Source organism: Oncorhynchus clarkii, chromosome 16 (genome assembly GCF_045791955.1).
Source record: "Oncorhynchus clarkii lewisi isolate Uvic-CL-2024 chromosome 16, UVic_Ocla_1.0, whole genome shotgun sequence".
NCBI lineage: Eukaryota > Metazoa > Chordata > Actinopteri > Salmoniformes > Salmonidae > Oncorhynchus > Oncorhynchus clarkii.
In genome coordinates this window covers 18,338,915-18,352,859 of record NC_092162.1, presented here as the reverse complement: position 1 = coordinate 18,352,859, position 13,945 = coordinate 18,338,915, and the positions used below count along the sequence as shown (strand labels likewise).

Below are 13,945 nucleotides of genomic sequence, written 5' to 3'. Positions count from 1 at the left end.
TAGAATATTTATGCAGTATGATATGTGTGTCATTACACATGCAGTTTTCACAAGGTGTCTCGGTGGAAGTGTAAAAAACACAATGGCACAGGAGCGTTATATTAATGTTGTTCAAAAGCTTGTCTACAGCAGCCGGATGAATGTGTTTTGCTTATCTTATTATCTTTTCATGTAAAATAAATAATGATGTATCGAAAGTGCAATCACACAAATGAGGGTAGTTGAGCGTGTTCACTCAGCCTATGAATAGAACATTCAAAGTTGAAAGAACAAACTGGACATTTATGACAAACTGGGCATTTAAACTGTAGGGCATGTCATTTCTCATTAGAGGTGATTCACTGATGTTGTCACGTTACGTTTAAAGTTTTAACAGAGAGAAGTTAGTTTAAAACAACAACAAAAAACAGACATGTATATGTATATGTAGAGTGTATTGCTGCCATATTAAGTCTTTATGTCTGCTGTTTTATATTGCATCTGTCTTTAGATATGCAAGAAGCCAGATCACATTGATCTCAGAAGAGATGGAGAAGATGGATGGAAGAAGGAGTGTGTGAGGAACCCTGATGATCTGAGCCAATGACTGCTCAAAATACACAGAAGGACAATCAGCACGTGAAATCTCCAATGGCAGGGGACTTGGATATGGTTATTGTAGTGTACTTACTACTTACGGTCAATTGGAAAATATGCTGGCTACTACAGTCAAATACGCACCTCCAGTATATACTGTATGCCCCCATAAACATTGTGGAACACTTATTTCAACAAACATACTCGCTCACGTCATACTGTACAGACATGACAACATTCAAATGGAGGTTTAGACAAAGGCCCAGTGCAGCCGTTTTTATCTCAATATCAAATCATTTCTAGGTAACAATGAAGTACCTTACTGTGACAAAAATAGCTTCTTAGCAAAGGGCAATTTCTCAAGCAAGAATGTTGCTGTGACTGTCTGGGAGTGGTCTAAGTGGGGAGGGGGAAACTAGCTGAAAACTAGCTGATATTGGCAGAGAGGTTTGGAACTCTTTCCTATTGGTCTAGTAACTATGATGTCACCAGGCAGGCCAAAACTCCATCCCACCAAAAAAGGCTGAAAACTCAGGCAGGCTTTTCAAACAGCTCTTACACTAAAAGGGAAGGATCATCAATTTCACATTATTATTCCAACCTCAGTGTGGAAATACAGTATAAATAAAACTGAAAAATCGAATTTTTGACTGCACTGGGCCTTTAACTCCACATCACCTACAGAATACATTTGAGTTAACAATGACTAAATGATTCATTTGCGTTATACCTCTTGCGAGGACTTTTCTTGCTCTGTACATAAGGAGATTTAGTATACCCTTGTAAAGTGTTACATCAATGTGTTACATACATGTTATGTGTTGTTTTCTGGCTCGGTGTAGATATGACTACTACTTCACAATCTACTTAGTATTTTATCAGCCATGTAATTGGCCATGTCATGTGTAATTCTTTGGCCATCATTGAACTTGAGGAGAAAATACAATTCTCATACAAATACCAGTCAAAAGTTTGGACACACCTACTCATTCCAGGGTTTTTCTTTATTTTGACTATTTTCTACATTGTAAAATAGTAGTGAAGACATCAAAAGTATGAAATAACACATATAGAATCATGGTAACCAAAAAAAGTGTTAAACAAATCAAAATATATTTTATATTTGAGATTCTTCAAAGTAGCCACCATTTGCCTTGATGACAGCTTTGCACACGCTTGGCATTCTCTCAACCAGCTTCATGAGGCAGTCACCTGGAATGCATTTCAATTAACAGGTGTGCCACGTTAAAAGTTAATTTAGGCCTCCCGAGTGGCGCAGTGGTCTAAGGCACTGCATCGCAGTGCTAGCTGTGCCACTAGAGATTCTTGGTTCGAGTCCAGGCTCTGTCACAACCGGCCGCGACCGGGAGACCAATGGGGCAGCGCACAATTGACCCAGCGTCATCCGGGTTAGGGGAGAGTTTGGCTGAGAGGGATGTCCTTGTACCATCGTGCACTAGTGACTCCTATGGCGGGCCGGGCGCAGTGCACGCTGACATGGTCGCAAGGTGTACGGTGTTTCCTCTGACACATGGGTGCGGCTGGCTTCAAAGTTAAGTGGACATTGTGTGCAGTGCGGCTTGGTTGGACTGTGTTTCGGAGGAAGCATGGCTCTTGCAGCGATGAGACAAGACGGTAACTACCAATTGGATACCATGAAATTGGGGAGAAAAAGGGTTAAAAACCACAGTGTGAAGGAAAAGCAGCCAACAAGTGTTCAGCATATGTGGGAACTCCCTCGAGACTGTTGGAAAAGCATTCCAGGTGAAGCTGGTTGAGAAAATGCCAATAGTGTGCAAAGCTGTCATTAAGGCATTGAAGAATCTAAAATCTATTTTAATTTGTTTAACACATTTTTGGTTACTACATGTGTTTTTAGTTTTGTTCGTTTTTAGTTACTTCCATGTGTTATTTCATAGTTTTTTCTACATTGTATAATAATATTAAAGATACCAAAGTATCTTTAATATTATTCTACAATGTAGAAAATAGTACAAATAAAGAAAAACCCTTGAATGAGTAGGAATGTCCAAACTTTTGAATGGCACTGTATGTTGTAACTGTTTTGTGCAACTACCTGTAAAGGATAAAAACACTATTTTGCATCAGATTGACTGGAAATAATCCTGTGTGTCAATGCCCAAGGGCGAAGTCAGTACCGTACAGCATTATGCAAAACATGTTCCAACAGCGTCCTTTTGTCTCGACAGCATGATACCCAATAGTATTGCTGTTGGGTGATGATGATAATCAAGGCCTTGGTCATGTTCATTAGGACACGCAATGGAAAACGTTTTATACAATGCAAAGACCGGTAGTCCCTCCCTATTTTAGTCTGTTTTCATTTGTTTTGGAACCTAATGAACACGACCCTGTTTTCTCCACAGACTGCGCAACATATCATTGTGAGTAATTCACACATATGATTGTGACAGGGTATGGGGGTACAGCACAGGCTGAAAGACTGGTGGGAAAAAAGGCAAGTCTGAGTGGCGGTCTAGGGCCGTAACTAAGCAACAGCAATCTTTATTTAGAGCTTTTACACCCATAGTGTCAGTCAAGCTCTGACAGTTCTCATCGGGGGGGAAAATGTGATTTGAGAACTCTACTCTGGTCAGTCTCTGCTGCCTGTAATCGGTGTGTGATAAATAATTAGCTATGTTAATACTAGTGGCAACCCAACTCCGATCAATAGAAAAATCAGCAGTCTGTTCAGTAGATGTTCTTAGAATAACAGACTGTTGTAATTTTTCCCAACTTAAATAACTAGTATGAAGTGGACTCTATTAAGGTCATCATCTCCTGTTTTAAGTCCACCCTACATTCTGACAGGTAACCGTCAAAAAACATACCCGAATGAAGAGGCACAATTTTACATTTTATGAATTGTTTAAACTATAATCTATAACACTGACTTCACAGCCGGAAAACGTAATGCCAAACAAATTGAGAACACATGACCACATGACTGTAATTGCTTTGCAGTCACAGGTGCACTTCCTCTTCCCTTCCACACTCATGACTCACGCACCCTTTGCATTTTACACAATCAACCTTCGGATTATACTATTTCCTTTCCTGTGACCAGTCACACGCAACCTGCCTGGAACTCATCCATCAAGTTCAACCAGAAATCCTATCTGACCACTTATTTTACAGCACCACCCACAGCTATGTTGTCATCGGCAGACAATCAACACAGAGTTCATACAAGACATGCTTACAGTCAAGTCGTTGGGAACATTCACTGTTCTCTTATTGATGGGTAGCTGATAGAGATGTTCAAGAGCCATATGTTTCTGGGTCATTCCACAATGTTTAGATGGTTTTGGAGATTGGCAGACATTTTGTAAGTTGAGATTCTGTCTGAACTGTGGTGTAATGGCAACTTGAAACACTGCGGTTGGTGTAAATGAGTACATCTGCTACATGCCATGGAAAATAAACATCTCTACAATGTGTCTAGGATTGTCTGTCGTAGTCATCTGTAATTATTTTGATGTGTCTTTCAGAGAACTCAGTCGACTGATTCAAACGCTTTTACAGTTTAAATGATCATCCACGTAAATACCTAGCCTCGCAGGGTCTTAAATTAGCCCCTCCCAAATTATCACAAATTAGTCACTTCTGAGTCTAAAACATTGACCACTTTATTCTATTCGTAAAACACAGCTGCAGTGAGCAGTTTGAAATACTGGTTTGGACACACAAACTGTTCTGTATGCACGCCACTGATACCAGTTGACAAGCCTCTGATAACTGTGCAAAATTCATTCAAACGAAAAGGGCAGATATGCTATAACATATCTGGTGATTCAGGTGTTTCAGAAACACAATGGCTTGTCTGCCATGGAGTTGCTCTGGACAGTTCTGTGGAGAGTGGACACCTGACTTGTAGTCGTTCTACCACTGATGAGGGTGACGATAACAGACAAAAATATTGCCAGTATGATGAGGTTTCATAGTCTTTAGTTGGCCTGCTGTTTCTGGGGTCCGATTGGTCCAATGGACAGGGGTCGGTTAGTGAAGGGATGCCATTGGCCCTGGATGCTGGGGCTGTCTGTGTGGATGGGCTTGCGGATACGGATGATATCCAGGCCAGACTGGTTGGTCAGTTTGGTTATTAACTCTGCGATCTGTTGAGACGTCTTGCTTGTGATGGCTTCCTCCTTCACATTGCCGTTTACTGCAGGAAAACACAAGGCACATTCACAATTCCTCGAGATATGGGATGTTTTGATAAAACGTGATCTGCATCACATGAATATCCAAACTGCAATAATCACAATGTAATGTAAAAATGAATTTAAAAAAAAATCTATACAACGACATTGGTTTTCACTGCACAATGATCCTGGATCACACTCAATGACAGATCATGAACGGTTTGGCTCTAGCGCCACCTACCGTAATGTTTGTGTAATGCATCCAAAAAATGTGACGAGTTCATATTACTGTAGCAGTGAATTCTAATATGGCGGAACAATATTTAATACATCGACGTGAACACATTTCTCCACACAAAATATTACTTAATTCACACTTACAGTATTCTGCAACAATTTTAGGGATCCTGCAGGACTGAGGAGATACGTAGACAACGGTTCCAGGGTTCTTTTGGGCAAAATCCACCACTCCTTCTTCGATGAATTCCCTAAGAAAGAATTTGTTGATAATCATTTACATTTTATTAATTTAGCAGATGCTCTTATCCAGAGCGACGTACAGTTAGTGCATTCATCTTAAGATAAATAGGTGGGACAACCACATATCACAGGCATAGAAAGCACACTAGATAATAAATGGTAACTAATCACAATAGGCTAGATAGATAGCTAGCTTTGACACTAACCTGGCTCCCAGAGAGCTCTGTCCATTCTTGGAGAAGATGAGGGAAATGCGCTTCATTTGACAAACATACCGACCCACCCCGTTTTGCAGAACACTTTGTAGGAAGCGACTCGGGGTGCCTCTAGATGTCATTTTGCAATATTGATAAATACTTTGCCCTCTATATAAATGTAAAATGTGTATGTTTTTTAACTTCCATGGACTAAGTAGCTAAAGGACGATTTGACGGGCATGAGAAGAACATGCAGTCCGTCAAGTGAAAAGTCCGGGCGGAAAGACAAAACACAGGAATCAATAAATGTTGAATTCATTTATACATGTTATACATTTGAGTTGGATTTTCGATGTAAAAAAAATATAAAATATGAATATAAAATAGATTTATCAATCACAAACTTACAATCAAAGCGTTCTCTTTGTATAATTTGTGTATGCGATTAGAATACTGGTTTGATGGCTTTGTTTCACACGGACGTATTTTTATAACGCAACAAAAGCCCACAAAAGCATGCATGGGAGAATAATTGTAAGAAAAGGTTGGTGTGCATCATTATAATTTTAGTTTAGTTTGAAAGAATGTATGCGGGGATGCATATCAATATAAAAGGTTAAAGCTCGCTTTTGTACACTTCTGTCTTCCTTTTTTTGGCCTCTTAAATCACGTGTCAAACGCATTCCATGCAGAACCGAGTGTTTGCGGTATGTCGCTCCTCCCTTCGTCAATCAAGTAACGTTACTTGATTGATGAATTAAGGTTACTGATTAGTTAAGAACTCCCCTCACCTGGTTGTCTAGGTCTTGAGTTTGACACCCCTGTAAAAATGTTGCTAGCTAGCTTAGGTCACAAATTACTCACGTCAGTTAGCTAATTACCACAGCCACTAAGTCGTAAACCACACCAATTTATAAAATGTATCTTCTTAACATGTGATTTTAACTTAACCACACAGCAAACCTTATGACTAACCTTAAATTAAGACCAGAAAGCTACTCCCATGAATGTTTACAATATAGCCAGTGGAAACCGGTAGTTAGCTGGTTAACAACAACCAGCATCTAGTGCAGGGGTTGGTGACCCTGGTTCTGGAGTGCCACGTGTTATTGATTTAACCGACCTGGAAGACCAGGTGGGATAAATTTAGGCAGTAATTTAACTGATCAATCGTCTCAGTTGGTCAGAAGTGTGGTGCCCATTTGGAACAAAATCCTGCAGTACCTGCGGCCTCCAGGAACAGTTGCCTACCCCTGATCTAGTGGTTAATGTACAGCAGGGTTCCCCAATTGGAAATAGATTTGATTTGGCCCCAAGTTTTCTGAACAAAATAAATAACAGAAAATAAAGAAATCCCCAGGAAATCAGTTCAAAGCCATTTTTATTTAGGAAATCTGTTCTCAAGTATTTCCAGCATAAATAGAGAGACATAGCTATGGAATCGTAAACAAATGTTATCAAGACATTATTTTATTTTTGTCAAATACTAGCTAACTATATTTGTTTGGGCTTCTTGTGGTCAATTTGCAGTGTACAAATTAATTATATTTTCTGGCCATGGTTTCCATTAGGAAAATGTGGCGCCGGACTGGGTGACCCGGAAAATTTAGATTTACCGGCCATTTGAGATACACTATATATACAAAAGTATATATTAGTGAATTGAGCAACACCCACTGCAGACAGGTGTATAAAATTGAGCACACAGCCATGCAATCTCCATAGACAAACATTGCCAGTAGAATGGCCTTACTGAACAGCTCAGTGACTTTCATCGTGGCACCGTCATATGATGCCACCTTTCCAACGCGTCAAATTTCTGTCCTGCTAGAGCTGCCCGGTCAACTGTAAGTGCTATTATTGTGAAGTGGAAACATCTAGGAGCAACAACGTCTCAGCCGTGAAGTAGGTAGGCAACACAAGCTCACAGAACAAGACTGCTGAGTGCTGAAGTGGACAGCCTAACATGCTTTTCAAACAGTTGGAGACAGACAGAACGGTGTGTTCATAACAGTTCAAATTTGTTAGCTAGCAAATAGATCCAAGTTGTCTAAACTTGAAATATAAAGATTAGCTGGTTAATCACTAGCACGAGGCCTTGAGGTTGTTGAGACCAGTGTTAATTTTCTATAGCCAGATGCCTGCTACAAGAAGTTAGTTCTAGTTAAATTTGTAACAAAAAAGGGCATTTTCATAGATACTTGAAAGCCAAATAAAAAGCAGGTTAAACTATTTTGATTAAATAAATTCATTTTTAGTGGTCTTATGGTTGTGGAAGGCTTGTGTGTGTGTGTTGGATAAATAAGATACATGATGAATTACGAAAATACACACAGACCAATTTAATACCACTAAATAATGCAAATTAACCTATAGACCAATAAGCATGAAGGTAAAATGTATTTACATCAACTGGTATTTCCATCAATGAATAAAAAGCATTATTTTGCCATGGATTTTTTTCTGGTAATTTTGTCGAACAACAGTTTTATTTACCTGCTTTTCTTTTGGGGGGGGGGGGGAGCAAAGGCCGGCAATTAACGGCTAACGTAAACACTGGTTCCGGCCCTGACTATACACTCAATAAAAAAATTGTCCCGCGGCTGAATGTAGTTGGGATCCCTAATGTACAGTATGTAGCTAGTAGCTTGCGAGCTAACTGATTAGCGTAGATGTGTAATCCTTCTTTTGTATGTTTCAGTTCCAATGTCTTGAACAGGTAACAAATGTGGATGAGCTGGTTCCTGAAAGGGACCACCTGTCTCTTGCAGGTGGCAGCCCGCAGCACCCCAAGGCTGCCTCCCCAAAGATGCCTCTCTTCCTCCCTTGTCAGAGTCCTAACCAAGCCACACACCCCAAGATTTGCTATTCCTTCATACTATCCTCAGGGACAACTATGGGGGATGTCATTGCCAATCAGTTGTACCAGGAGCTACAAAAAGGATACCAAGTCTATCCTAGACTTTCCTGTCGACCCTATTACAGTGACCGATATCAAACAATATCTACGCTCTAAAGACATCCCATTCCATGATGGCTACAGCTGCTTGCACGCCCCCAGCATGTTCCTGGACTCGGCTGTGGGTGTCCCTGCGGATACAGGGAGGGAGAGCTTTACAATGTTCATTGACAAAACCACAGGCCAATTTCTGTGCAAGGAGACGCTGGTGGAGGGGAGCTGGGAGGACCTGCAGGACTGCCTGGAGGTGATGCAAAAGGAGGGCCAGGCCTCCCTCAGCCCTCACGTGCTGCTGGGCTACCCCGAGAGCCTGGAGGAGCGGGAGGAGAAGGAACAGGAGCTCAGGGAGGTGCAGAGGATCTGGTCCAGTGCCGTGCCCTTCTCAGACCTCCCTGACGAGGAGGCACAGCTAGTCAAAACCATGTTCCAGATCAGCAAGATCTCCAACGCCACACTCAAAAAGTTTGCGGTGAGGTTATTCAAGCCCACCAAGAGCCTGGTGTTCCCCTGGTTTGGTGGAAGGGACTCCAGCCTGCGGGGCGTCAAGCTGCTATCCGCCCAGAGCATGGAGGGCGGGACGGTGGCTTATACCGAGGCCACGGTGCCCAAGGCTGGCTCCTACCACAACCTGTTTGGACTGCCTCTGGTGGGACGCATGGACTCTGAGGTGGTGCTGACAGGCCAGGAGGTGGACACCCTGGCAGTGAGCCAGGCCACAGGCCTGCCCAGTGTGGCTCTGCCCCGGGGTGTTAACACCCTGCCCCCAGCTCTCCTGCCCTACTTGGAGCAGTTCAAGCGGGTCACCCTGTGGCTGGGAGGGGACATGCGCTCCTGGGAGGCCTCCAAGATCTTCTCCAGGAAGCTGGGTCTTAAGCGCTGCTCCCTAGTGCGCCCGGGGGAGTTCCAGCCCTGTCCTCTGGAGGCCCTGTTCCAGGGCAGGAACCTGGCCCGCATCGTCAAAGCCTCCATCCCCGCCGCCCACAAGTCCATTGTGTCGTTCAGGCAGCTCAGGGAGGACGTCTACGGGGAGCTTGCCAATACGGAACAGGTGGCTGGGGTGAAATGGACCAGGTTTCCAGAGCTCAACAGGATCATGAAGGGTCATCGCAAAGGGGAACTGACAGTCTTCACAGGTATAGCGTATAGTAGGATGACATATTGTCATTTGATCATGTTGTTCTACACAGACGTATATAGCTAGTTATGGTAGAATATGCTTCAAATTGAGGTTGATTTTTAACCTGACACTAGACTGAGAATATTGCTTTACTGTGTAAGTCAAAACAAAAGCAAATGATCAATCTGCTACCAGACTATGTTGATCGTGGCTCTAACTTTAACGTACCTCTCCTCCCTTTTTTTTCTTCTCCCCTCCAGGACCCACGGGCAGCGGCAAGACCACCTTCATCAGTGAGTTTGCCCTGGACCTGTGCATGCAGGGCGTCAACACGCTGTGGGGCAGCTTTGAGATCAACAACGTGCGCCTGGCCAAGATCATGCTGACCCAGTTCGCCATGCAGAGGCTGGAGGAGAACCTGGACCAGTACGACTCGTGGGCCGACAGGTTCGAGGACCTGCCCCTCTATTTCATGACCTTCCATGGGCAGCAGAACATCAAGTGAGTCCTCTGAACGTGTTGAGTGATATGTCAATCTGTAGATGTACTGTACAGCTTGAGTTGTATATAACTTCCTCCTCTCTCCCTCTGCAGAGCTGTGCTGGACACCATGCAACACGCAGTCTACCTTTACGACATCAGTCACGTGATCATTGACAACCTGCAGTTCATGATGGGCCAGGAGAACCTCTCTGTAGACAAGTTTGCCGTCCAGGACCACATTATCGGAGCTTTCAGGAAGTTTGCCACCAACAGCAGCTGTCACGTCACTCTGATCATTCACCCCAGGAAAGAGGAGGACGACAGAGAACTACAGACAGCGTCCATCTTTGGAACAGCCAAGGTGAGTACAGGGTTAAATCTAATAGTGAATCATGGCAATATAAATGTAGACAGATAAATATAACGCGGCTTCCTTGTTTGCCTCTTTAAAGCATTGAGTGCTTTCATTACACCTGTCATTCTGTTGGGCGCATCGCTATGTTTGATTGATAGGTGGTGCTAGTGACAACGTTATCAAAAACAGTTCCATGTACTGTATATGTATTAGTTTCACAGGCCCGCATTCTTTTTCAATCAAAGAGATTCACCACAACACACATTGTCACCAATGTATGTTTAACCTATATGTGTTGGTACTAGTAACCTTTGAAACTCCTGTCTACCAGGCCAGCCAGGAGGCAGACAACGTGCTCATCCTGCAGGAGAAGAAGCTGGTGACATGCCCCGGCCGGAGGTCCCTCCAGGTGGCCAAGAACCGCTTCGACGGAGACGTGGGCATTTTCCCTCTGGAGTTCAACAAGGCCTCGCTTACTTTCTCCGCCCCAGTCAAGGGCAAGCACAAGCTGAGAAAGGTCAAAGGTGACAAGGGGGAGGGGTCAGATAATGAGGAGTCTTTAGGAGAAACTCTAAAGAAGGAGGAGACAACGGTTAAAAAGGAGAAACTAGTGAAGTTGGAGAGGCCACCCAAAGCTACCAAAACTCCCAGAGCTGTTAAGAGTCCTGCAGCAGGGAAGGGCACACCAGAGGGCGAGGGGAAGAAACAGCCATAGAGAGAAGACTTCACTCATTGATCTAAGCAAAGAACATTGTCTCAGTGTATAATGATTTGAAATGACAGAAAGGTATCGGGACTTCATTTATGGTACAGTATCATAAAAGGAAGGAAAATGTATTGCTTAATATTGATGATTTGTCACCTGGTTGGAACATGTGCTTACTTGTGTCACAGAAAGATGGAATGAAAGGTGTTATCTAAAGGAGAAAAGAGCTGTGTAAAATAACATTAGTATGATATGTTGATATGTTGGATGTTGGCAACGAATGACCATTGAAGAGTACAGTATTGGCACTTGAAGTAACTACCCAGTGTTTCCAGATTTCTATGAAATGATTATTAATACTTACAATAATGAGGCAAATAGTTTTCCTTACAAAAATTGTAATTAAGTAGGTTGAAAAGCAGCTTTTTTTGTATTGGAATGGTGTAGGCATATAATGGTCATAAGATATTCATTCAAGTAGACCACTGATTGGCCAGCTCATCCTCCTCTAAACTACTGATTGGCCAGCTCATCCACCTCAGGGAGATGACATCATATTCTATGGGGAAATAGCAAGCATTTTGAAACTGGATGTTTGAAATATAAGTTTGAGATGGTTTTATTTTGATTTTTCTTCAATTTATGCATTGGCCACAAATGCAAATATAGGACAAGTCAACAACATTATTTGCATATGAGTTAACAGAATATTAACTTCTAAAAAAGTGATATTTTCACTGGGCAGCTCCTTTAAAATAATAGTTGAAAAATAGTTGACTTACCGAAATGAAGTTCTGACAGTATTTATATTTCTACTACTACTGTACTGTTATGTCTGCTTTTCCCCACTCAAAGGTGGTGAAATTCCGTTAAGCTAAATTCCGTTAATCCAAACCCTTGACTGTCCATGTTATTACATGTATTGCTATATAGTAACAGTATACTGTCATAACAGGAGCTAGGACTTCTGAGGTACAGTATTCCACAAGGATAAGCACCATCACTGTATGTGGATTGTTGCAGAATGTGAACATTACCCTCTACTGAACACAGATATAGTGCTGCTGCTTGTTTGCCTCATTAAAACGTCAAGCGCTCATGTGCAATTCTGATCCCTAGAGGGTGTCTGTGATTCATCCAAATAGTGTCCGCAGTGAGTTGCCTTGCATACTCATGAGTGATTTATTTACAGTAGGCCTATGTAGCTAACCTACAGCTTAGTACGTTTATGTAATACCAGCGTCCAGATGAAAAAAATCAGGTTTGTGCCCCCTACTGAAACATTATCCGACACCCCTGATGTACTGTGTCCCAATGTCATAACAGCATTACATTTTTAAACCGACCTCGACGCAGACCATGCGTTTCTACATTAGATACTCACTAAAGAACACTCAATTATTCCTTAACTTGCATTCCATGTCAGGGATTCTCATGATATTCAGATTGATGTACAGTACAGGGATATCGGGGTTCATAGTATTGTTCCTCTTCTCTCAGGATTGAAATGATAAGACTGTGGAGTCTGTCAGATCCACTAGTGGTCTTCCCTACACAGAGCAGTCCTAGGAAGCTCCTGGCTGGCAAGACACACTGTTTAAACACATGGCCTGTAGTCCACCTGAGCTCTCTGGGCAGCTGCTGGAACTAAAATATTGTTCTTAGCACAGTTAATCACCCCCCCCCCCCCCCCCCCCAAAAAAAAAAAAAAAATGGTATTGTATTCTTGTAGTCTAGCCACAGAGTCGCATGCTGTACTTGGCTTGAGAGGTAGGGAAAACCAACAGGATATCATCCACTCATTGCTAAACACAAGCAATGGACATGGGAGCAATTTTAGTGTGACACACAGCTTTGCTGAGACAGCAGCAGGGGAGACAGTTTCTGGGCAGATTTGGTGCTAGGTTTTTCATTCCATGATTTCCCCCCTCGGTTCTGAGGTTTTTCTTAATGTGCCGTTTTCATGTGAATGCTTTACTGCTGTCGAAGTAGGCTACAGTAACAGAACATTCCATAATGATTCCAGGCTGTGTGGTTCTGGGTGTCTGGATGACAGTGTGGGTGTGGGACATTGGCGTTAAAAGAGTGGTTGAAAGAGGTCCTTTGTGCTCTCTGGGCGTTCCTGGATGGGGACGGCGGCTCCATCACTTGCCAGCATCGGCTCCAAGGGGTAGGAAACGTACACAAACACAACTGAATGCATATGTCACATACACATGTTTCTACGCACACATGGTAAAAAACAGTCATTACCGTAGTCAGCATTTGTGATAATCATACATCCATGAAACCCTGAATGGTTCACATATGTTTTTCTTCTTCGTGTAACAGCTATATATTGCATTTCAACAACCATGTTTATCAATTTCCGCAAGATCACATGGAATAGAAACCTGCTATTGAATGGACTGAGTACATAGGAAACCATAAGCAGTGAATAAGAGTTCCGTTTTGAAAGAGGAACTATGATCAGGTATTGATATCCCCAGTTCCTCAAAGTCCTGAAACTTTGTTGTTTTGATTTATGATTTGTTAAATCTGATCTGAGCTCTGTGCTCATTCAACTTACTGACATCTGGAGAAGGAGAGGAGGATGGAACCCATCAGAGCAGCAACTTAATTATGGAGGAGGCAAAGCACGAGATCTTTGTAACCACAGGAATTTCACTTATCAAACTCAAGTGTCTTGACTGTTTCAGAATATAAGGGAAATTGGCAATAGCTCATAATCTCCTCACGCAAATCTAAAGGTTTATCTTCAGAGAGCTTATATGTTATGTACATGTACTGTGCACTTCATCTAACACAAGCATAGAGCTATGCAGATATAGCAGGAGTCTCAACAATCTCGTTTACCCCATGAAGCCTCTATACTGCTCTTTTCTAATACAAGGTTGGTGGGGATG

General features: G+C 42.5%; 3 protein-coding genes across 4 annotated transcripts in view; 2 read left to right on the top strand and 1 right to left on the bottom strand.

Annotated features, from left to right (window-relative positions):
- Positions 1–2,927, top strand: part of LOC139368103 (sema domain, immunoglobulin domain (Ig), transmembrane domain (TM) and short cytoplasmic domain, (semaphorin) 4Gb) — a 36,952-nt gene extending 34,025 nt beyond the window's left edge. For both annotated transcript variants that reach the window (XM_071106674.1, XM_071106675.1), the window contains one exon: positions 491–2,927. The gene's annotated coding sequence lies outside the window, so the exon portion shown is untranslated. The remainder of the gene's footprint in view (positions 1–490) is intronic.
- A 139-nt stretch (positions 2,928–3,066) lies between these two features.
- LOC139368104 (mitochondrial ribosomal protein L43) lies at positions 3,067–5,693 on the bottom strand. Its single transcript, XM_071106676.1, has 3 exons — positions 5,429–5,693; positions 5,124–5,230; positions 3,067–4,762 (listed from the first exon to the last, which is right to left on the bottom strand). The coding sequence occupies exons 1-3, from the start codon at positions 5,557–5,559 to the stop codon at positions 4,545–4,547; spliced, it is 456 nt and encodes a 151-aa protein (XP_070962777.1). The 5' UTR covers positions 5,560–5,693; the 3' UTR covers positions 3,067–4,544.
- A 190-nt stretch (positions 5,694–5,883) lies between these two features.
- On the top strand, positions 5,884–12,157 carry LOC139368102 (twinkle mtDNA helicase). The gene is made up of 5 exons (XM_071106673.1): positions 5,884–5,963; positions 8,121–9,511; positions 9,756–9,996; positions 10,090–10,339; positions 10,665–12,157. Exons 2-5 carry the CDS (start codon positions 8,146–8,148, stop codon positions 11,046–11,048), a joined length of 2,241 nt encoding a protein of 746 aa, XP_070962774.1. The 5' UTR covers positions 5,884–5,963; positions 8,121–8,145; the 3' UTR covers positions 11,049–12,157.
- Positions 12,158–13,945: the final 1,788 nt, after the last annotated feature.